The 24,939-nt window shown below is 34.8% G+C and overlaps 2 protein-coding genes across 3 annotated transcripts; one reads left to right on the top strand and one right to left on the bottom strand.

Moving 5' to 3' along the window:
* Positions 1-580: 580 nt before the first annotated feature.
* Positions 581-6,465, bottom strand: LOC101206024 (UNC93-like protein 1). Of its 2 annotated transcripts, XM_031883909.1 has the most exons (3): positions 6,085-6,465; positions 1,101-2,363; positions 581-1,019 (listed from the first exon to the last, which is right to left on the bottom strand). In XM_031883909.1, the coding sequence occupies exons 2-3, from the start codon at positions 2,258-2,260 to the stop codon at positions 788-790; spliced, it is 1,392 nt and encodes a 463-aa protein (XP_031739769.1). In that variant the 5' UTR covers positions 2,261-2,363; positions 6,085-6,465; the 3' UTR covers positions 581-787. The 2 variants fall into 2 exon arrangements, with proteins under 2 accessions (XP_031739769.1, XP_011653359.1); XM_011655057.2 differs by lacking the exon at positions 6,085-6,465 and having other exon boundaries at positions 1,101-2,419.
* Positions 6,466-14,545: 8,080 nt separating this feature from the next.
* On the top strand, positions 14,546-15,958 carry TTG1 (protein TRANSPARENT TESTA GLABRA 1-like). The gene has a single exon (NM_001280758.1). The coding sequence runs from the start codon at positions 14,705-14,707 to the stop codon at positions 15,704-15,706; it is 1,002 nt and encodes a 333-aa protein (NP_001267687.1). The 5' UTR covers positions 14,546-14,704; the 3' UTR covers positions 15,707-15,958.
* Positions 15,959-24,939: the final 8,981 nt, after the last annotated feature.

The following is a 24,939-nucleotide window of genomic DNA, read 5'->3' as shown; positions in this document are numbered from 1 at the left end:
GTAATTTAACTTAAAATTTAATAAGGTTGTCATTTTGTATTATATATTATATAATGGGATGTTTGCAAAAATAGTAAAAAGTTATAATAATAGAGTTCGTGTTACTTGCATTTTTAAATTTGCAAAAATAGCAAATTTAAAAGCAAATTACCGTCGGATTATCATCATATTTGTCAAATTTGTAATATGAAAAAAATAGGTGTTATGAGTTGTTTTTTCTTAAATTTTTTTGTCATCTAATACAATTTTCTTTATATAATTTATTATAGCGTACATATTATATCAAAAAATGAATTGAATTTATAATATGACATATCGTACTTTTATATGTTTTTATATATATTTAACATAATTCTGGTTTTTAAAATGTAAAATTCAAATTCTGAGCATAAAAAAAATTGTTTAAAAAAATTTATAATGTTTAGATGTTTGAATCTAAAAAAACAAAATTCTAATTATGATGTCAAGCACATATGTGCCAAAGTTAGTAAATTCTTTTGGAAACTAAGGTGAAAGATATTATAACTATTGGGATAAGATGAACATTTGACCAGCTGTATTAATTTACAAACAACTCATGTAAGGCTAAACTTGCTTGTAATTGATTAGATTCGTGAGTGAGCTCCAAGTAGCTAGTGAGCCAAACATTTAACCATATTGTGTACAACATTATTGCATTTCTGGCAACATGTAATGAACGCATTACATCAAGAAGATATGGAAAAAAAGAAAGCAGAGAGACGAAAATATAGAAACTTAGGCTTTGCAATATCAGTGCAAGGGTGGGTTAGGTAATTATAGAAGAGTTAACCTCCTTGCGAGTTTCGTCGATAAACTTCTTTTCGTCATGGACGTCATCATTGACAGCCAAAAACACGAGAACCAACAACAAAGGATAACTTAGTGTTGTGAGTGACCAGTTCACAACCAGCTGACGCATGAAGGAAACATGGTGGTTGTCAACTTGCCAAGCCACTGCAGCTCCTGCACTCTGCACTCCTTTATAGAATCCACTGTACCTGTGTGTTTTATCTTCAATAATTACATGATATAATCTCAATAATTTTTATATGTGAAATAATAACACGTTGATCTCATACCTGCTCAAGGTCTCTGAATCATCCGCCAAAGCTCCAATAACCCAGTAAACCATGCTCTGAAACATAGCATCCAACAGCCCGAAACAGAAGTACAAGAAGAAAGGCCCAACAAATTCAGAGCCCGATTCCTTGAAATCCAACTTGTCCAGGACCTTGTTGCGAGAGTATCTAAGCTGGTTAGCCAGTCCACCTGCCCATATTCCAGTACCCAATAGCGCCACCAAGCTAACTCCAAACAAACCTCTAGTCTTCCTACTCTTAAAACTGAAATCCATTATGTATCCAATCCCAATTGACCCCAGCATCTGTGCTCCCCAATAGAATACATTGTTGAACCCTCTTGTCCTCAAATTGAACAACGCCCCATTCACGTTATTGAATTGGTAGGTATAGAAAAAGTTGCTAGACCATGCAGCCGGAACAATCAACAACATCTTCCAATTAAGGAACAACTTGAGAATCTCCACAAACTCCACTGAAACGCTGGAGTACTTGATGTTGGTGCATCTCGAACCATCATCGCGAACCACACGACTGGGGGGCAAAATGGCAAGAGAAGTGACAGCCCCAATAGACATGAAACACATGAAACCAATATAGGTACCATCATTGACGGAAGAAGCAGTAGTGCGGTGGTAGTTTAGGACAAAGGGAATAAGACCACCAACAACACCACCCATGTTGAAAATACTCCAAAAGATAGAAATGTAAGTGCCCTTTCGACCAGGGGGCGGATAGGAAGTCATGATGGCGCCTTCACCAGCCCAGAGAAAGCCAGCACCCACTCCAAGAATTGCGCCTGCAATGATAGCGAAGGTTTGGTCCTTGTAGTGATTGTAGTAAAGGAAGGATCCAGCGTAAAGAACATAAGTGGAACAGCCTGCAAAGAGCGTGAGACGAGGACCAAGGATGTTGTATACACCACCTCCGATGATGCCGAATATTGCAAAAGTGGTGTAGAGAGCAGTTGAAGCGTTATCGGCAACGGTGGAATCCAACTGGCCCCCGCCCCCCATACCACTGAGGGCATTGAACATACCAGGACAACAAAAGCAAACCAATCCAATTAACGAAACTTGGACCAAGGGAGAGTTATATCTAAATGGGGATTTTGTTAAAATCTGAGGAGAGGAGGATTCTTCATCTCCTTCGAAACCCATGATCACAGTCCCCAATGGATGTCGACAAAGTTGTGGTGTGAATCTCTATTGAATTGAGACAAATGTGGATTCTGGTTTTCTCAAAATTTTGTATTCCCTCTTCCTGTGATAGTGCGAGAATATATATATATAATGAATAATGAATAATAATGAATAATGACAATATATTTATATAATGTTTTGTGAAAGTCTAAGAACAATCTTGTGTTGCCGGCCTGTTCTGATATGAATCTACTTCTAAGTCCTGCAATAGTCATTACCTCAGCAATCATTTTCCTTCAATATTTTAAACTAAATGTTACAAAGTTAAATATAGTAATTATTTCCTGCCTGTTTTTATTTTGTCTGTTTTGATAATGTTTCTATACTAAAATAACAATAATCTTCTAAATAAATTAATAATACAATATCATTTTTCATTCTTATCCTTCTGTTCTATACTTCATTGGGAACATTACAAATTTAGATGGTTCATTCTTTTTTACATGAATTGTTTTCTAAAATACTATATTTTATAAACATGCAACCAATACTTTCTATGGTTCAATTTTAGTAGATGTAATCTCAAAATCTCCAACTTCTTACCAACATATATGCTTATGTTTACAAAATTTATAGTAAAAATGTAGATTAGAAAATTTTAAATCAAGCCCAAACAATATTAACTAAATTTAAAATTTAAAGAAAATTATAAACAATGACAAAATGCATTAATTTTTCACTCCAAGCAATAAGAACTAAATTTAAAATTGAAAGAAAATTGTCAAAAATGAGAAAATAGACAAACTATTTACCATTTATTTCAACATTAATTTTTTACTAAAAGACAAAAACTCAATCTACTTAAATTTTGCCATAAAATGTAAAGTTTGTATTTTTTTTTTTTTATTCTTAGAAAAACCCTTTATTAAAATTAGATAATTAAAAATTTTAACACTTTATAGAGATGAAAATGATAAGTGGACCATTTTTTTTCCTAGTCTTAAAAAATTATAATCTTAGAAATAGTTCTACACACTTGGTTTTTCTAAATAGAAAAACAAAGACTATAAATGGAAATTATTATCAATTATTAAGTTATTAGCTTACCAGAAGTTAACGACTTTAATTTAAAATTACAAGATTAACTTTCAGGTTTATTAAGATTACATAGACACATATGTAAAAACTAACTTTAAATTGACAATAAAAGCATAGACTAAAATATGATGCATAGACCAAAATTTTATTTTAGAGGTTTTAAAATGTGGGTATTCAAACAAATATTAAACTCAATGACTTAATATTCATTTTTCTAAAGAAAAACATTTAATTCGCACTTGACAATTGTCAATAAATGAGTTTCAGAATGTGACAAAACTTATTTGAATCTTCCAAAGCCGAAATTTGTTATTTAAATATTTGAAAACTTATATGGACAGAATCTAGAAAACATTTTGTTAGTTTCAAATTCATGTTTCAAAAAATCTAAAAGAATTATGTGAAAGATGAGATTGAAGTGTGCATTTAAAAAATATTTGTGTGAACATAAAATTCCAACTTTGGTTTAAATATTTTTATCGTCTTCCAATTGGCATCGTTCATCCACTAGAATGCACCAGCCGGCTAGCTTGTAGGGACATGTATGTCTTTTTCTTTATTTAATTATTGTTTTCTATTGTTTCGTTGAGATTGACATATATGCATGTCTTCTTAGTTTAAAATAATAATAACAACAATAACAATGTATATATATATATGTTGGCTATATGTGTGTAGCCAACATTTTGAGCAAGCCAAAAGTTGAGTGAGTGCCAAAATGTGGTTCATTAAAATAACAAAAATAGCAGTCAGTTAAACTATTTCAAAAATTGAGTTATTATTGTTTTCTGAACGGGAATTTAAAAAAGAAAAAGCAAATTTTATTAAATATCTACAAAATTCTATTATTGATATGGTAGAGCGATAGAAGACTATGATTGATAAAATCCAAAATTTTGTTATAGCTTGTAGATATTTTAATTTATTTTGCTATTTTTAAAATGTCTCTTTTCAAAATTAATTTATTAAGACACGATCCACTAAAATCCAATTACAACGTTTTTTTAATTACGTGTTAGGTTGTGTTTTTCTAAAACTATTTTTTTTATTAATTTTTAGAGAGTACATTCATATTAAGATGTGAATATCTATGATTTAAAGGTAATGAATCGTCATGCCATGACATGATAAAATACAATTAATTTCCACGTGACAACAATAATAAAGTTGTTTGATAAAATTAAGAAGAGACTAATCTGCAAATTAATAGTAAAACCTACAACTTGATTTAGTATTTGGGACGCATGCTCTAATGCTCAAACCAAAGAGCAAATAATTAGAAGTGCAGGAAGTGAAACTTTTGAATAGAGAATAAACTTATTTGTCTGAAGTATTAATAATGTATTTATAAAAGTGTGATTGATTTAGATATCTTTGAGGGGGTTTTGGAGCTGATTTATGATAATTCTTAATCTCACTGAGCTAGAGAAATGCTATAAGTCTTATAAGTGAACCCTTCTAGATAGATCTCGCTTAATCAAGCTTTATCATTTGCATTCTGAGAGGGGAGCAAGAGTGGTGTTTAAGGCACTGAGATTTGGTGCTCGCCTTAATCATAAACTAGTTAACTAAGCTCTACTGCATCAAGGCTGCCACATGGTTTAACCCCAAATTACACGAAAACCTTCCTTCCCTCATTCTTAACACAAGTTAGTTCACACATTCATCTAGCCTCCATTCCTATTCTCCTTTTACAGATTATCTAGTGTAGATAATAGTTTTGCTTAGTCATACTTTACTTTATACTATATAGTTAGTTATTTTATACCTTATGAATGAAGAGTAAGCCTTAGATCTAAAAATTGCAATCAATTTCCTGTGTTTGACCTTGGATTACTCAGGAAATCTATTGTTTCCCTTATACTTGAACTAGTAATAGGAGAATTTGTACTCAAAGAGGACTTAGTAACTATGTGAGGAAGAGAGACATAGTGAGCATCTCGCATGCAATGATCACGACCAATGACTTAGCAGGTAGAAATAGATATAGACAAACACAACACTGTACACTGAGTTCAAAAAAACACACCAAGTTTTTTGTGTCGTTGCCAACAAACTTATGACAACGTGTATAAGTATCTGTTATTGTAGCTCCTTTTATTAGAATAATGAGGTCAAAACAGATAAAAAGATGATCAAAATGTGTAACTTATACTGTAGATAGGGTACAAAGGTATAAGATCGTTTTGATTAGGAATAAGTGTACAAGATCGTTTTGATTAGGTTGTAGATTGGGTACAAAATCGTGTACCAAGATCATTAGATTTTGTACATGATTGTTTAGATTGGGTACAAATTCATTTACAATCATTTTTTTCACGCTTGTGTGATCGATGGGTATTTTTGTTATTTCACGTTGTGAGCTTTTTCTATTTTCAAAATTGTTATACAGTGTGAAAATATTGTTATGTTTGGTTATATTTTTTCAAAAACCCCCCAAATAGATATTTATAAAATATTATTAACACTTTAAAATCAATAAATGTTTATCTTTCATACATATACACAACTACATACACATATATGCATGATAACATATTCACAAACTAAAGAATATTTAATGAAAATAGTTGAAAATATAGCATAAAATCATCCATTGAACCCAACCATGATGCTTGTATTACACTCCAAAAATCATACATCATTAAACATGTAAAATCAAGTTAAAGATCGTATACATAAATGCATAAAATCAAATTTCAAGAACATCATCCATATAATATTTAAGAAAAAGAAAACAATACCTCGCAATCTAAATAAAGAAAACAGAAGAGGAAGTTCAATGGTAGAAGATAGAACAGAAAAACAGTATGACAGAAGGTTGAGATTATTCCTCCCTTCCAACCACGAGTACTATCAGGACTTTTGTAAAACCTAAACTCACAACAATTTTGAGAGTGGGAAAGCTTAATCAGATTTGTGGGAATTAAAAGGGATGACGAGAGAAAAAAAAACAAAAACAAAAATCACACATATTTTTTAAAAGACGCAACAGTCTCGTATCACATCACCCATAGAATCAATGCCCTTGTAACTTTCCACTTTTGGCCACTTCCTTCCAACGACTTCAAGAGATAAAATCTAAGAGTTGACTTACCTTCTTCACTTTGTTGACAATATATGAGGCAATGTGGTGTCCTACATCCTTTATCTTATCCTATCTTTTACATACACATCATACTATTCTTTTGCAAGAATTACAAAATAGTTTAACAAAATTACACTTAAAAGCCATGGATATGAATATTGTAAAAATAACAAAATCGGTTAGTCCAATATCCAATTTGAATGAGGCGTTGAAATTGAAAAGTAACAAAAAGTGACCATTCAAGGATGAGGTGCCCTTAGATAGATAGATGAATCTCCCACTGAGATATCATTTATCCATGCAAGTTGTTACACATATCAATAATAATTATACAAAAAAGAAAGACATAGAGTGGTCGACAGGACAGGACCCCTAACCGATAACTTATCTCTTTGGAATCTTTCTTTTTTAAATTAAAAGATTACGGTAAGATTTGGGTGGGACAGGACCCCTACTTATCCTTATCTATTTGTAATCTAACAAAACACTAAAATACAAACTAAATAGAAATAACTACAAGAAGACAAAATAATATGTTGGATCGGTATGGCAACCCTAGAGGGGGGTGAATAGGGTTTAAATAAACTTTTTGACAAATAAAAAGTAAAATCAACTAATTAGATACTTTTTAAATTTAAATAAAGAACTTTGTAAACTTTGTTAAATAACAAGATTGATAAAAATATATGAATGGAAGTATGCAATCAAACTCAACCAAAAAGAGTATGTAACTAAAATTAAATTAAAAATAGTTAAAAAAGAGTTAGAGAAGAAGACACCATAATTTTATAGTGGTTCGGTTAAACTCAACCTACATCCACTTTCCCAAGCACCTCTTGGGATTTTGATTGAAAATCTTCTTTGGACTCTTTCCACGGATTTGAGCCGAACCGATTCTTGCTCTTTTTTCGGGTTCAAGAGCAAACCCGATCCTTTCCACGGGTTAGGATCCAATCATTACAATATGTTGAAGTTTTTAAATCACACAAAAGAAAACTCTCTAAAAGAGTGAGTATACAATTTGAAGCTCACAAATTTAATCCTCACAATACAATAAGAAGCTCTCAAGAATAAGATGAAAAGAATAAAAATTGGAAGCTTTAGAGAGAATAACAATGTTGGCTTTTTGCTTGAGGATTGTAAAGATTTGAATGATCTTGTGTAAATGTGAAGTATTTAAAAAGAGAGAAAAGATAAATTCAAAATCATTTGGGTCATTAGATATAAGTAAAAGAAAAATGAATGGTTGAGATTTAAACTTAATTAGCCGTTAGACACAATACAAATAATAATATAATAATATGTCTTTTCAAAATACTTTGTTTAAAAAGAAATCAATAAAGCAACTTCACCATCTTTTAAATAACTAGCCGTTAGACACAAGAAAAAATAATAATATTAAAATCATTTTCTTTTTAAATTCATTTTCTTTATAAAAGCCAATAAAACATAACAAAAAGCCACATTTGTTACTCCTTCATTGCTCCAAGTGGCTTTCTCTAATTGGTTCAAATTGAATGCTTGGTCGCCACGTCACCATCTCGGGTATTTTTCCGTTAACTTTCTTTTAGCAATATTTTCTTCATTTGAACTTCGATTTGGGTGATTCAAGAGACGTTAGAATCATTTTTCCAAACTCTACGATATGGTCTATTCAAATTAATAAAATTGTCAATAAAAAAAATCAGATTTGTTATCATCAAAACATAAATTAATTGAATAATTAAAATAAATTAATTTGAGATTAAGGGCCAAAAAGCCAACATAATACACATAGACAAAAGTAAAAGTAAAGCTGAAAAGATATGTATGTCGTTGTCCTTAAGCCTATCTTGGTAATTTCTTCATCAAGATAATCATGATGTCACCCGGCTTTGTCTGACTGGCCAAGATTAGTCTTACCATGCAACGACTGTAGATTCTCTGAGATAGAATACATCCAGGAACTTACTTTTAACTTTCCCGCCATTAACTAACCAAGCATCCTAAGTTTTCCTACCCATAATCAATCCTCGCTGACAGCACTGGCCTGTGGTTTGTTACTCCACTTCAATCGCATGCCATCTCCATCACCTCCCCTTCAATCGGAGAATACCTTGATCGACGATTACAAATTGCAGACTGGATATACAGGACATTATGTACAAAGACACAAAAATTATTTATGTACTTTTCTTTTATATAAATAAAAACAAAAGTAAAAAGTAAAAGTAAAAGTAAAGCTTGAACCTATTTTTCATTCTAACAGGGAATCGAAATAGGGATCGCTAATATCGAAATTGTAATACGGATCATTATCAAAATCAATATCATTAGCAAATGAGTTTGAAGAAATTCTGGTATCTTCAACATCATTTTCTTTGTCGTCATCATAAATGGTGTGGATGACTGTTTCCATGACCGTTTGAAGATCTGCTTCAGATTTTGCTCCAGCGATGAAGGTCATGATTGAATTTTTCCTAAGAAGGAATTGATCTTCTTCTTCTTGAGAAAGATGAGTGTTTGTCTTGAACCACTTTGCTATTTTCTCTTCATTCACTAAGTCGTTATCCCACCACTTGACACGCAAGATCTTTCTTAAGATCTTGAACTTTGCTCTGGTTGATAGTTGGTGGCTCCAGTAGAAAATCCAGAGCACTTGGAAGTAGAGAGAGAATCTATACATCGACGAGAGGGCAGACGAATATATGTTGGTTGAGAATTGGCGGTATGCACATTGGACCTCGACTAGAAAATTTTTTGGAGTTAGGTCGAAGTAGCTCCACCATTTTTAAACTAGTTTGGAAAATTAATTTTGTAAGGTTTCTTACAAAACATAATAAACCAAGAATGGTTATGGGACTCGTGGCAGAGTACTTTGTACCAAGCTTCCATGTAATCAAGATAAATGTACATTTGAGGGTTGAAAGACTTGGAAAATTTTCTAGGAACAAACTTCTCTTGAGGCTAGTGGAATGGTGTTTGGACCATGAAATTTTTTAATTTGGAGTAGACAATCTTCTCTAACTATTCTTGTCTAGAATATGAGTGATTTTGGTAGAAATTGTGTCTACCAAAATAAACTCATAAAATTGTCTCGTCTTTTTTATATCTTCCGAAAAGAAATTAAACCCATGCAGAAATATTTGAGAACAAAATTCTTGGACGGAAGGTCTGTCAAATTTTGATTCAATGACGACATCTTCCAGAATAGCTTTGGTTTGATATTCTGTTATCGGAGGTCGCGGCATGAAAATCGTTGCTTTTATCGTTTGGGCATAGGACTTAGGCTTAGGAAGTGGCCTAGTTGACGTTACGATACTTGTTGGGCACAACAAGGTTGTAGTCAGATCTTGGGTTAACCCAATTATGAGATTCCTTTGGAAGGAACCCTCATGACGCCTTGAAACAGTTTGAAAACTTATTAATATAATTATTGTCATAAAAATATACGAAATCCTAATTAAGAAAATAAATTTTAGTTTAGGACATTTGTGAAATTTCGTATTAAATTTAGGTTTTTTTTCTAAATCTTTCTTAAATTAAATCGATGATCCAACATAACCTAATATAATTATTGTTTTAGTCCTTTTATAAGGCATAGACAAAGTCACCTTATCTAATTTAATTGTTTTCTCGTTCAATAAGCATACTGAAATAATAAATGATATTAATACCCTTATTAATTCATTTATATCACCATTTCCACAGTCACGCTTAATCGAGGGGCCCAAAGATATCTCACTATAACAAGAGAGATAAATTCCATTTTAATTAATCATTGTCAACTACATAATTCATAACGTATTTGAGTACACATTTATAATTATCCGGTTAAAGATAACGTTTGATTGCACAAAGTAGATTAATTCTTATGTTTGACACTATGATAATCTCGAGTTTAAGAATAAAAAACAATCAATTATTTGAGATTATTTATGACACATGTCAATGTAATAATCACAAAAAAGGTCATTCTAATTCTTATTCTCTAATAAGAAAATATGGTTATAATTTATGATATTGGAGAATTGGAAGCTTATTAGGAATTCTAAGCTTATTAGAAAACCTCACGAAGCCTATAAATAATACCTTAGGGGTCTTATTTTATAGAGAAGCAAAATGCAAGCAAAGTCATAAAATTCATTCTACACAAAGAGATAATAGAAAGAGTCGAAATTCTCATTTTGTGAGGTTCTAGTAGACCTGAATTCGAGGAGTAGAATTTCTAGTTCCTGTGTGGATAGTGTTAGAGAATGCTTGTAATTTTTTGCAGTGTTTTGGTGATACGAATTTGGATGATCATCCTTATCAGAACAAGGCAATTTGAATTTGGAACATTGACAAAAAAGGTATGTTTATTTGTGATTTAATTGCTTCTGCATGGTCTGTTTACGTTTTAAGGGTCAAAGAAATTTTTTATGTTACTTTCGCTATATCTAGCCCTAGTTTGTTTTCCAACATGGTCATCCCTTTTTGCTTCTCTAATCAAGGTCCCTTTTCTAGTTCTGAAATTTGGATCGGAATGAGCTTGCCTCTGCCTCAAATCCATAAGCACCTTTAAATTATCTCTCCCTCTCTCCACAAGATAAAGGTAAGAAGTATTTTCAGATGGCTTGAGCTTTTTATTTATAGATTTTTTCTAGTGGGTCTCTCTATACTAAAATGATTTCCCTAACCAATGGTGGAAAGTCGCCTAATCCAAAAATGACATGTGCCTCTGACATGCTTTATCCTGAACTCAGGGTGGGTGGTCGGGTCCATCAATTGTCGACCTACCATCTTTTGCATCACATCACCATCTCCTAGGTGAAGTAGATTGTGACTTTAATCGTCTGATCGTCGTGCCCTCTGGCGCCAGAGTTCTTATCGTGATTTGGCTGTAGCTAACACTTCCGTGATCGGAAAATCTCTTCATGTATCTTTCTAATCGTAAGACTTTTTGTCGCATTGGCTACATGCGATCGGGGCCTTATATGGTCACGTCTCCTCTTCACTACATAAAGTGTTTTTAAAGCGAGGCGTGGCACTATATATTCTAGATAGGTAAGTGATAGATTCAAACGATCGTGTACCAATATCTAAACGATCTTTTAGACTATATTATTTAATTATTTAAATTAAAAGTTTTTTTGCATGCACGTGTCGCTGATTCATCACAGGGTATTTGTCACACCCCACCTTGAGCACCTGCTTGCTCGACCCGTGACCTGGAGTGAAGTCAATCGATGTCATTATTAAACTTTTGAACAATATCAATTGACTCTAACTACTACACTTTTACAATGCTAAACAACTTAGGTAAATTAAAACTTATGCAACAGAAACTTACAAGATACAACTTGAACAATTTCTTATACTTTAAACAGGTAGTCGAAGCTAAATGCCATAGATTACAAACTTTACTTACATACCAAATAAAATTATACAACAACACTTAACCTTATGCAAAACCATGTACACAATAAGATTTAAACTGACCCTTAATAACTAAACTATCACAACTTCACACATCAGTCTGAAGACAGCATCAAGTTCTTGGATCATGACCTCTACCTAGAAAGTAGAAAAACATTTTGAAACGATGAGCTAAAAAGTCCTGTGAGTGATGGTTTTATAAAACAAATACAAATTAAACATTTCATAAACAAAACATAACATATAAATTTTAAGAAATCACTTAGAAATTGAACACCTTTAACATTCAAATATTCATTCAACTTTGTACACTCTATATCTAGGAAAAACTTAAACAAGATAGCAGAGCACCTTTGGTCATACTATTCATAATAAACTCGGTCAAGATAGTATAACACCTTTGGTCATATTATTCCTGCCTGAACTTAGTGGTAGCGACTAAGTGGTTAGATAGCCATATACCCATGACTGTACACATTGACCATCGAGAACACGATATATAGAGTACCATGGTTTTCTCTTTAAATTATTCTATTAAACTCATGCATTTTATAAATCATTGCTTGTAAATCTTATAAATACATGCTTTCTAAAAACATTTCTAAACTCAAGCTTTAGAATACTTTTCTAAATAACATGCTTTAACACTTTCCATAAACATGTTGATAAATAGAAATAAGGATACTTAAAAGCATTTTAAAATTATAGCTTGTAAAACATATTAGAATCGTTATTTATGAATCATTTTATTACTCATAAATCTATAAATCATGAATAACTTTAGTAAACTCATTTTTCACTCACTGATCGCAAATCAAACCCTTGGTCGATATGCTTGTCCGATTTTTTCTTGTCTTGAACTAATGGAAAACAACTCCAACTAATTCTCTTTTATTCTAACACATCAAACTTTGCTTAAAATTTCCAAAACATCAAAAACAGCCCCAAGATACTTATTTGACACGGTTAGCGTGTGAGGATGAGTGGCAGAGCTTTGGCCATGCACATATCTTGGACGTGCTATGCATCCAAACTAAGCCCAAAACACCTCAAAAAACCTCTCTTAAACCAAAATGCACACCTAATTTGCCTAGTCTTACCTTGTCAATCCGCCAACCTCCAATCAATCCAGAAACTCGTAATTTGGCCAGAACCTTAACTTAACTTTAAAGCTTAATAACATAAAATTCAGAATTCAAATGAAAATACTTTATTCTAAAAAATTGTTGCAAAATATCGTAATATTCTTACCTAAAAAAATTAGCTTTAGATTCCAACAGATGAACTCTACGACCTTCTGGAAGTTCACTTTGTTCATAAACATCCATATTATGACCTTTCTCGCTTTCTACAACTAAAACTCAACCCTCTCTTACTCCAATTAAACGTGCAGCCACATCTTAGAAAATAGACTCAAAATGGAAACTTTTGAGAGTAATTTCATTCAAAACACATGAGTGGACTGGGAGAAAAGTGAATATGAAATAACCTAATTATAGAGTCCATTGCATAAATTTACATTGACACCTCATCCTTGCTTAACGCCACCTTAAACCTTATTGAGACACTTTTTGCTTACTTTTACACCTAAAAAATGCATGCTAACAAGGTTTTGACACTTCACTAAATCCTTAAACCGATTGCCTTAATCATGTCATATAGTTGTCCAAAACGCATAGCTAGCCTCCAAGACCATCTCGCTTACTTTCTCGCCCAGACTACATAACCCGACTTAGAAAAGTTATAACTTAAAATCCGTAATCATTTTATAAAACTTCCTTCTACAAAGTTACTCTAAAACGAGTTAACTTTTTTACCTTCACATTACAGAGAAAAAAACCAAACTATGCGTTTTATAGCTTTATGGAACTATACCTTATGCTAATTCACTCGCGAACTGACCTTTTCATCTTCTCTTATCCAAAACGCCAACTTGCTCATATCTAAAATGTCCAGCCTCCTTTCTCAATAAACTAGACTCAGTTTTTGAACTTTTAAAATCAATTTGAATGAAAACTCCCAAGTGAGTTGTGAGAAACTCCGTTATGAAGTTTAGCTAAAACACCTAACTTTAAACACTAAAAAGCCCTTTCTAAATTTATAACTATTTCGGCAAGCCAAACCAAAACGCCTAAATTGCTAATTCTTTCATGCTTAACAAAAATTTTCCCTTCTTTCTAACCTCTTAGACTTCCTCAACATGAGCTTCCTTCTTTTCACCCATCACAACACACTTACCAAAACACTTCTCAAGCCTACTTTCTTTGGAAAATCTAAGATACCTACGGTTCGAGTGTTACAGTATTTTTGTTGCTTCATTTACTAAGGGAATTTTCCTTTTTCAAAATTGTTGTTTAAGATGTATTTTTACGTTTTGTTCTATTTTTTAAAAATCTAATTTTTAAAATTTATTACAGTTATTTAAGAAAATGAAACGACCTAAAGATCTTATAAACCTATTTTTTTAAGTTCAGTCTTATAAATCAATTTTTTAAAAATAAAAAACAAAAAAAAAAAGGCTAATGAATCTATTGTTATAATTTTTTAAAACTGATGGAGCAAAAGCAATCTTTAACAAAACAGAGACTAAAAATGTAGTTCTTTTTCAAAACGAGGTTTCGAACTTGACTATTCTCACCAATTTGTGGACGTTGTTGAGATTTTGGGTCAGTTCGGGGGATTTTCCTTATGACTTCGCACCGCCTGCCTCCTACTTTTCCATCCTCAACGCGTTCCACAATTTTTCCATTTCGTTTTTATTTTTCTGAGCAAAGCCATCGTTCGACAGTCGCCATCTCGTCGGCGTTCCGTGTACCGATCATCAGTTCGTCCTTCATTGTCTCTCTCAGTCTATTCCATCGTTCTTCGCTTTTGGAATCATGGAACACGCAGCCTCCAGATCCGAATTCTTGGCGACCTACGAATCTCCGCATCCTCTCTACGCCATGGCCATTTCTTCCCCTCACGCACACTCTCTTAATTTCTCCAGTCGCATAGCGCTTGGCAGCTTCGTCGAAGAGTACAACAACCGCGTCGACATTGTGTCTTTTGATCCAGATTCTATCTCCATTAAAGCCAATCCTTCCCTCTCCTTTGAGCACCCCTACCCACCCACCAAGCTCATGTTCAATCCCAGTCCCCTCTCCTCTCTCTTGGCCTCCTCCGGCGACTCTCTCCGCCTCTGGAAACTCGGAGATTCTTCCATCGAACCCCTCTCCCTCCTCAACAACAGCAAAACCAGTGAATTCTGTGCCCCGTTAACTTCCTTCGACTGGAATGAAGTTGAGCCCAAGAGAATTGGAACCTCCAGTATTGACACCACTTGTACTATTTGGGACATTGAGAAGAGTGTGGTGGAAACCCAGTTCATAGCTCACGACAAAGAGGTTTATGACATTGCTTGGGGGGAAGCCCGGGTTTTTGCTTCTGTTTCCGCTGATGGGTCGGTAAGGATTTTCGACATGAGAGATAAGGAGCACTCTACCATTATATACGAAAGCCCCCAACCTGATACCCCTTTGCTCAGACTGGCATGGAACAAACAGGACCTGCGGTATATGGCCACAATTCTGATGGACAGCAACAAAATTGTTATTTTGGACATTCGCTCACCAAGTGTGCCGGTTGCTGAATTGGAGAGGCATCATTCCAGTGTCAATGCTATAGCCTGGGCGCCTCGGAGCTGCAGGCATATTTGTTCCGCAGGGGATGACAAGCAGGCCCTCATCTGGGAGCTGCCTATGGTTGCAGGCCCCAATGGCATTGATCCAATGTCCATGTATTCTGCTGCATTTGAAATTAACCAGTTGCAGTGGTCTGCCGCCCAACCTGATTGGATTGCTTTAGCATTTTCCAACAAAATGCAGCTTTTGAAAGTTTGAGGACTGAGAACATTTTCCACTGTGCCTCTACCTACTGTGCATCTACTGTCATATCCTTACCTTTTGTTTTTCAATCACGTTATATAAGCCTGATGTCTTCCTATAAGTTTAGTTTTACGTTAGTGCTAAGTTGTTACTAGGCTAATATAAATGTTGGTGCTTCTTCTGGCTAACAGACAACACATTCTATGTTAACTCGCTTGAATTCTTGAAATTCAATCAAAACTTAAGTAGGCCACTTTCTTGTTTAAGTTAAAGCTGATATTTTGTTTGAATTGTTTATTTTATATGCATTACATGAGGCCGTAACAGCCTTTATTGAGTTGTAACGCAACGTAACCCCTCAATTCTGTTGGAAAACAAGGAAGAACAGCTGTTTGGAACTTTGGTTGGAAACATTCTGTAAAGATACTTCAGCTGTACCTTTATATATATATATTCACTTTCTTCAACCGTAATCAATAAAACTTCCAACAGTCACAATATAGAGTTCGAAATACCACAGAAAGCTCCAGAACACAATGTTTAACAATTGACGTGCAATAAAACTAAGAATAGGAAATTCTAATAACAATAAAGCAACAATCAGCAATGAACAATGAAAACCAAGAACAATAAAACCTGAACTCCCTGCTTTCTTCCTACTCAAGGAAGAACAGCCTCCACCCTTTCAGAAATGATCTTCGATGCCCTTTCTCTCTCCTTCTTATTCTATTTATTCTAACTAACTAGTGGACCCCACAGACGATGGTCCTGCCCTTTTCCTTCTCCCCCAGCTCCACATGTAATTCTGTCCTTCCCTTTCTTTTTCCTACTATACGTGATGAATATCGGGGACCTAGCATTACTTTCCACTTCTAAAGCCACCTTGTCCTCAAGCTGAAAATCTGGGAATTGCTGTTTGAAGTATTGACAGTCCTCCCAAGTCGCTTCATGAGGTGGCAACCCCTTCCAACTAATCAACACCTCCCATCCTGGAGATAGGATTCTTCCGCTACCCGAATACTTCCTCTGATTAAGTCAGCCATTCATACTTTTCATTTACATACGGAACTAGCTGTTGTATTTGCTCATGATTTCTGAGAGGTTTCTTTAGTTGGGACACATGGAAGACAGGATGAATAGAGGCTAAACTGGGTAATTCCAGCCGATAGGCCACGATTCCAATTCTCTCCAAGATTTTAAAGGGGCCAAAAAAATTGGTTGTCAGCTTCTCATTTCTTTTCCTTCACAATGATGATTGTCTGTATGGGCGTATTTTCAAAAAGACCATATCATTAACTTGATATTCTACATCCCTGCATTTCCGATCAGCATATTTCTTCATTCTTTTTTAAGCCAAACGTAGATGCTCTTTCAGTGCCCCTAGGATCACATCTCTCTTTCAACTGCTTGTCTAAGGTGGAGTTAGGAGTCTCCATATCTCCATACTGTATCAAGGGTGGGGGCAGATGACCGTTAACAACTTGAAATGGGGTGATTCCAATAGAGCTACGTTAGGTGGTGTTGTACTAGTACTCGGCCTAATGTAACCATTCACTCCCATCCTTCGGTTTCTCTCCACAAAAACACCTGATACACTTCCACACCTTTGTTGACCACCCTTGTTTGACCGTTGGATTGTGGATGATAAGCTGAACTTCGATGTAACTTAGTACCCGATAACTTGAACATTTCCCTCCAGAAATGACTGACAAAGATCTTATCTCTATCTGACACGATCGTTTGGGGGTACCCGTGGAGTCCCACTATCTCTTTAACAAATTCTGCTGCTACAGAGCTGGCTGTGAAGGGATGCTTAATGGCTATAAAGTGAGCATATTTGCTCAAGCGATCCACTACCACAAAAATCACTTCTTTCCCAGCCGATTTCGGTAGGCCTTCTATAAAATCCATAGAGATATCCGACCATACTTCATTAGGAATTTCCAAAGGTGAAAGCAATCCAGCAGGGGTCAAAGCAAGGGTCTTGTTTTTCTGACAAATGAGGCATTCTTCACAGTACTTTTTGATGTCCCTCTTCATCCCTTCCCAATATATTTCCCAGTCATTCTTTTGTAAGTTCTAAGGAATCTTGAGTGTCCCCCAAAAACGGAGTCATGGTATGTGTGCAGAATAGTTGGCAGCAGCACTAAGTTCTTTGACAACACCAGTCTCCCTTTATATTTCAACACTCCCTGCTGTAAAGAGAAGTTTGGAACCTCATCTTGCTGCCCTTCTATCTTTTTTTTTTAATTTCTTGCAACTGCTGATCTTTATCTACCTCTTCTTGGATCTTAGCTAAGTCAAGCAATGCTGGAGCGGAGATGTGGTTGATGTGAATTGTAGGTGTCATTCTGGACAAGGCATCGGCTGCCTTATTTTCTAACCCCGGGTTGTAAACCACCTCAAACGAGTATCCCAAAAGCTTGGCTATCCACTTCTGGTATTAGGGTTGAATCATTCTTTGTTATAGCAAGAATTTAAGTGATTTTTGGTCAGTTTTCATTGTGAATTTCTTCCCTAATAAGTATGGTCTACAACCTTTGCACAACAAATAACACTACTATTAGTTCCCTTTCATAAACCGGACGAGCTCTATCCCTTATGCATAGTGTTTTACTAAAGAAAGCAATGGGTCTCTTGGCTTGAACCAATACTGCCCCCACACCGAAACCAGATGCGTCTGTCTCTACTTGAAATGGAAGGTTAAAATCTGGCATTGCTAGTATTGGAAGTGTCATTATAGCCATCTTTAATTTGTCAAACGCCACACTTGCTTCCTTTGTTCAGTGATACCCCCTGCTTTCCGTAACTGTGTCAATGGATTGGCAATGCTTCCATAATTCTGCACAAACTTCCTATAATACCTGGTAAGGCCTATGAACCCCCTGACTTCTATCACACCAGTAGGCACTGGCCATTCCTTGATAGCTCTAATCTTCTCTGGATCCACCTCAATTCCCTTCTCAGATATGAAGTGACCGAGATAGCCAATTTTTTCCTTGGCAAAACTGCATTTAGCCAGATTGGCATACAATGCGTTCTCCCGTAGGATTTCCAATACTATTTCTAAGTGTTGCGCGTGTTCTACTATTCCCCTACTATACACCAAAATGTCATTAAAAAATACCAGCACAAAATGTCTCATGTAAGGTTTAAAAACGTGGTTCATTAGAGCTTGAAAGGTGGATGGGGCGTTAGTGAGCCCAAACGGCATGCCTAGGAACTCATAGTGTCCCTCATGAGTGCGAAAGGCCGTCTTCTCCACATCTCCTTGATACATTTGAATCTAGTGATACCCAGCTTTGAGATCTATCTTTGAAAACATATTGGTCTCGTTCAGCTCATCCAATAATTCATCCACCACTAGAATTGGAAATTTATCAGGGACTGTCACATTGTTTAAGGCACAATAATCCACGCAGAACCTCCAGCTGCAATCCTTCTTTTTCACTAACAGAATTGGGCTGGAGTAAGGGCTAGTACTTGGCCTTATAATTCCAGTCCTTAACATCTCATCAACCAGCTTTTCCATCTCTTCCTTTTGGTGATGAGCGTAGCAGTAGGGCTTGACATTCACTGGGTTTACTCCTTATTTAAGGTAGATGTGGTGCTCTATGTCTCTCTTCGAAGGTAGTGTTTTGGGCCACTCAGAAACATCATGAAACTTATTCAACAAAGGTGGAATTATGGTGTCAACAATTATCATATCGTCTGCTGTATTCAACTCTTCCGCAGTCAACTTCCCTTCCATAGCCCGACATTCCACTAAGTATCCTTGATCCTCGGTATTCCATGTCTTCATCATAGATTTCGAACTTACACTTGTTTTGGTAAGGCTAGGATCCCCTCTTATTACTACCCTCTTCCCTTCGTGATGAAATGACATCAACAGCTTCTTCAAGTCGAATTCAGTCCACGCTTAAAGTGTGCAGCCATTGCATATCCAATATCACATCCACCCCTCCCAACTCCAAGGGTAAAAAAACTGTCTTCAGTGGTCCATTCTCCTACCGATACATTGACTTGACCACAAATCCCCTTTCCCTTCACAGCCACTCCTGACCTTAAGATCACCCCATAATTAGACATTTCTTTCAATGATAACTTGAGGGATGTTACTAAGTTCTTTGCGATGAAGTTGTGGGTTGTCCCACAATCTATGAGCACTATCACTTCAGTTCCTTTGATCTTCCCTTTTACTGTCATTGTTCCCGGGTTTGTTAATCCCACCACAGAGTTGATGCACAATTCAATATTTAGGCTCTCCACTTTTTCTATTTCGACTGCCTTCTCCTCTGTTTCAGTATCCAAGAACTCTTCTTCAATAATTTCTAACTCTTCACCATTTTCTCTTACCTCCAGCATTCGTAATTCCTTTTGTTCTTTAACCTTGCACCGATGACCGACATAATACTTCTCGTTGCATTTGAAACACAATCCCTTCTCTCGTCGTGACTGGAATTATGCGTCGGATAGTCTCTTGGTAGGGTCGTCTTTCTTTTTTTCCTCCGGTGTGATTCCCTTTAGGATGATCGCTCTCATGGGCCAACTGTCGTCATTCGGTTTTGGAGGTATAGGGATATGGGTGGAGGCTTTTTCATAATTCCCTTTGAACTGAGAATTCCCGCCATGCGCTACTCATTCCGCATTCTCTTCACCATCTCTCTGTTTTCAATTTTTTCGGCCAACTTCATCATTTGGGCTAGACCTTTAGGCTCTAACGCATCCACTTCTGATTTTAACCATGGGCTCAACCCATTCATGAAAGTTTCTTCAAGGACTATAGTCTGAAGAAAGTCACCGGTGCTAAATACTTATCAAACCGGTTCCAATATTCTTCCACGGTTGTCTCCTGTTTGATCGCTAGAAACCTTCCTACCAATGACCCATCGCTAATTTTTCAAAATTGGATCAATAATCTTTGTTTCAGATCTTCCCAACTTTTGAATCATTCCAACTTATCATTCAACCAATACCAATCCAACGCAGGTCTATTGAAACTTATCACTGCCACTGTCATCTTCCCTGTATAGGTTAACTCATGAATCTTAAAGTACCGATCTGCTCGGAATAGCCAAGAATCAGGATCAGTCCCATTGAATACCGGCATCTCAACTTAAATTTACTCAATCAGTCGATTTTTCCTCTTCTGTCCCTGAGTTTTTTTTATCCATTGGACGTTCCCGAGATGGTCGATTCCTCACCCTTGGCTTGGCTTACCGCGCTTTCTGTTTTCTTCCTTGCGGAGATATCTTCCCGTACAATACCCTCAATATATTTCATAAACAATTGTTGCTGCTGCTGTTGTTTGTCGATCTGAGATCTCTTGAATACTGTTGGATATCAATGATAGGTTTTCTTCCATGATTGGCAGTTGTTGAAGTTCTTGTTCCACAGCGTCGATCCTCTCCTCCACTTTCCTGGCCATGCTTGGTCGATTTCAAGGTAGCCCAGGTACCCAGGTAATGGCTCTGATACCAATTTGTAAAGATACTTCAGCTGTACCTTTATATATATATGTTCACTTTCTTCAACAGTAATCAATAAAACTTCCAACAGTCACAATATAGAGTTCAAAATACAACAGAAAGCTCCAGAACACAATGTTTAACAATTGGCGTGAAATAAAACTAAGAACAGGAAATTCTAATAACACTAAAGCAACAATCAACAATGAACAATGAAGACCAAGAACAATAGAACCTGGACTCCTTGCTTTCTTCCTACTCAAGGAAGAACAGCCTCCACCCTTTCAGAAATGATCTTCGATGCTCTTTCTCTCTCCTTCTTCTATTTATTCTAACTAACTAGTGGACCCCACAGATGGATGGTTGTGCCCTTTGCCTTCTCCCCCAGCTCCACGTGTAATTCTGTCCTTCCCTTTCTTTTTCCTACTATACGTGATGGATATCGGGGGCCTAGCACATACCTTCACAGAAGACACCATTTTGCCCCAATGATTCTTTCACTGGGAGAGAATCTATATCTTCTATTTCAAGTTAGATGCAATATAGTATTAGATTGGTGATTTGAATTTGTTCAAGAACTTTCTACTATAAGTTGCTACAGATGATATTTTAATTCTAGTTTATAATCTCATCTTACGAGCTGGAGCTGAAATCGGATCCATCCCGTATGATTTGATTGGGTAGAGTTGATAGAAAACCCGAGATGCAATACTAACGAGGCCATTCAGATTCTGAAGAATCAATTACAACAAATAAGTTCATTGGCATGTTTTTTTGGTGACAGTAATGTAAAAATTCCTTTACGATGTGGAGCTAAAATTCATGACAAAAAAATGTATGAATCTTAGAGACGGTATGTAAAACAGGTTGAATTGTAATATGGTATACTTTGTTCTTACTCATCTTTTTTTACTTTTATCTGAAACTAAATCTATTCTATAACTTCTTCTATTAATACCTGAATAAAAAAATAAAACCCACTCAGTATCTAAAAATTTGGTAGGATATCTAATTAATTTTGTAGCAGTGGAAGGTGCAATGGTTGATGGGTCAAATTTACTGGGAGCAATCATCAGATGATTAAGTATTAATGCCAAGGTGCATTTATTCAAGGGTTATGTTTATGCTTTTTAAGTATGTAGTGCATGTATACAGTGTATACACATAGACACTATTATTTTGGGATATTTTGGGATATTTGAATAAAAGTCATTACTATAGATATATTTCTTATTCTTACAACGTTGTTTATGGTATTATAGCACAATTTGGACAAAAGTTTAAGAAATTGAAACTTGGTTCTGCTAGCATCTCAATCACTGCTTCACAGGAAGTCTCATTGCCAAATAAAAACAGAATTTCCACGGATGCACAACTTGATATCATTCAAGCTCAACACTTCCAACTACTTTCAGCAAAAATCTCAGTTTGACTAAACAAGACAGGTAATGTAGATTTTTGTTTTAGATTTCTGATTCTTTTTGTTGCTCTCTAATTTTTGCAGTAATTGTTGCCATCTTGATTATGTTTTTTTTTCTTTGAAAAATGATGTTTTTGGTTAGCCTATTTAAATTCAGTGTTTATTATTGCCGCATTTTTTCGCTATACTGATTGTGCTCAAATCTATGGCAAATAGAGGAGGAAATCTGTGATTATTAATGCTTGGAGTGGACGAGAGTTACTGGTTCAAGCAATCATTAATATCTCCATTTGCAGGTTTTCTTGTTTTCTTTTTGTATTAAGTTCAAAATTCTTCTTCTGAAGCTTTTGCTTCTTGCGCGAGAGTGAATTGTGTATTATAACCGTCGTTTAGTGATAAAAAAGAGACATAGTCTCAATAAATGACCAGGAGGTCACAAGTTTAATCCATGGGGTCATCAACCTATAAATTGATTTCCTGTGAGTTTCCTTGACACCTAAATTATGAGATTGGTTCAGGACCTGCAAGCTGGTCCAAACACACGGATATAAAAAAGAGAATGACTTGTGGTATTTATTGAATCGAGGTTTTATTTTATTTATTTATTTGTTTTTGTTATGTTTGTTTGTTTTACAGGTGTTTATGTTTTTGTTTAATAGATTTCTATCAAAAGGTTGAAATCAACCTCCAAAAGAAATACAAATTAGGAGATTGAAAAGAATATCTATGGAATTATGACTAAACAAAAGAAGGCTTGCAGAACTTTTTACTACGGGCAAAAGTCACGATGGGATAAATCAAATTTAACAATGAGTAGTTTATTAAAACCATTTTCTTAACTTGCTCTTTTTTACTTTCTTATCTAGTTGACTCTCTATTTTCAGTATTAAAGTTAGTATGCATCATACTGACGATTGAATCAGTGGCCTCATGGTGTATTCTGGAAGATTAGTTGATTTACCAAGTAAGAATCATTCTTCTCTTTAAAACAAAAAAGAGAAGAAAAAGGTAACTCTGCCAATGAAATTCCATCTTTCTGATTTTTCTTTGAAGCAGTGGGACATCCCGTTGGAGAAAAAAAAATGATGGGATTTGGGTTTCGTTGCCTGATTGGTGCATGTTTTAACTTGCGTAATGCTTATAATCTTTTGATCATAAATTAATTATTTATCTTTTAGTTTGAATTTAGTTAAGTTGGAACATTAAATTTGGAGTTGAGAATAAATTCCCTGACTAGATATAGTGTGACATGGAAATGATTACATAAAAAAAAAAGTTCATAATAACTTTAAAAAAAAGTTCAAAATTAATCTTGTTGTTCAACGTTAGTTTTATAATTGGCTAGTGATTTGTTCAACTTTGTGAAAGTTATCCAAACAAAGGTAAGAGAAGGTATACGTGCAAAACTCAAGTACAGTGAGAATAAACCACAGAGTAGAAATTTCTCTTATTATATTCTAGTGATTCAAAAAGTACAAAAGGGAGAAATATATATAGGCTACAATTTCTTCGTCGTTTGTTTAGTTAAATACGTGCTTTCACTTGTTAGGCGATTGTCCTTCTCTCAAATAAACAATTTTTTTTACATTTGTATTTAGCTAAACAAAACTTACGAGAAATACATTTAGATTCTCTAATATTAATAACACATTGCATTGCTCATAAACTAATTAAATGGATTGAAAATGAATATTGAAAGAATTTTGGAAGAGAGATGGGAGAGGTAGAAGTAGAAGAAATGTACTAATATCATAAATATAACTTTAAGCCTTTTGATCATGGGGTATATTTTATAAATTAATACAACATAATTATAAAATGATATATAGAGAAATGTGTCGAGCATTATAGTATGATTTTTCATACTCATTTATTTTGATTTGTGCGTGTTTGTTGTGGGAAAAACTCTCTTTTTTGTTCTAAGCTTTTATGGGAAAAACTTTCTCTTTTTGTTCTAAGCTTTTATGGGAAAAACTTTCTCTTTTTGTTCTAAGCTCTTACCTAAAACTCAAGATAGAAAGAATGAAATATAGTAAGCTTGCCTTACGATCCAAAATTTGCATACTTTGTTTTGAAGTAGTCTTCTACTTAAAGGTGGAGAGTGATGATGATAGGACATTCCATGCTTAATTAATGCTTTTGATTAAAGTTGTATCATTGTTGTGCAGATGTTCTTTTGTCATTTTTTTGACATTCGTGCCAACAAAATTTGTCTGCTAGTACATCGTATTGCCTAGCTTGTTTCCTTGTCTTCTTGTTGGTTAAATGTGTCTCCCTACGTGATGTTTTATCACTAAGCTCTATATTTTACTTAATATCCTGTAATAAAAAGAAAATGATAAAGTTCTTTTGTAATATGT

The sequence above is a fragment of the Cucumis sativus genome, chromosome 4 (genome assembly GCF_000004075.3).
Source record: "Cucumis sativus cultivar 9930 chromosome 4, Cucumber_9930_V3, whole genome shotgun sequence".
Classification (NCBI taxonomy): domain Eukaryota; kingdom Viridiplantae; phylum Streptophyta; class Magnoliopsida; order Cucurbitales; family Cucurbitaceae; genus Cucumis; species Cucumis sativus.
This window is presented reverse-complemented; position numbering and strand designations above follow the sequence as displayed.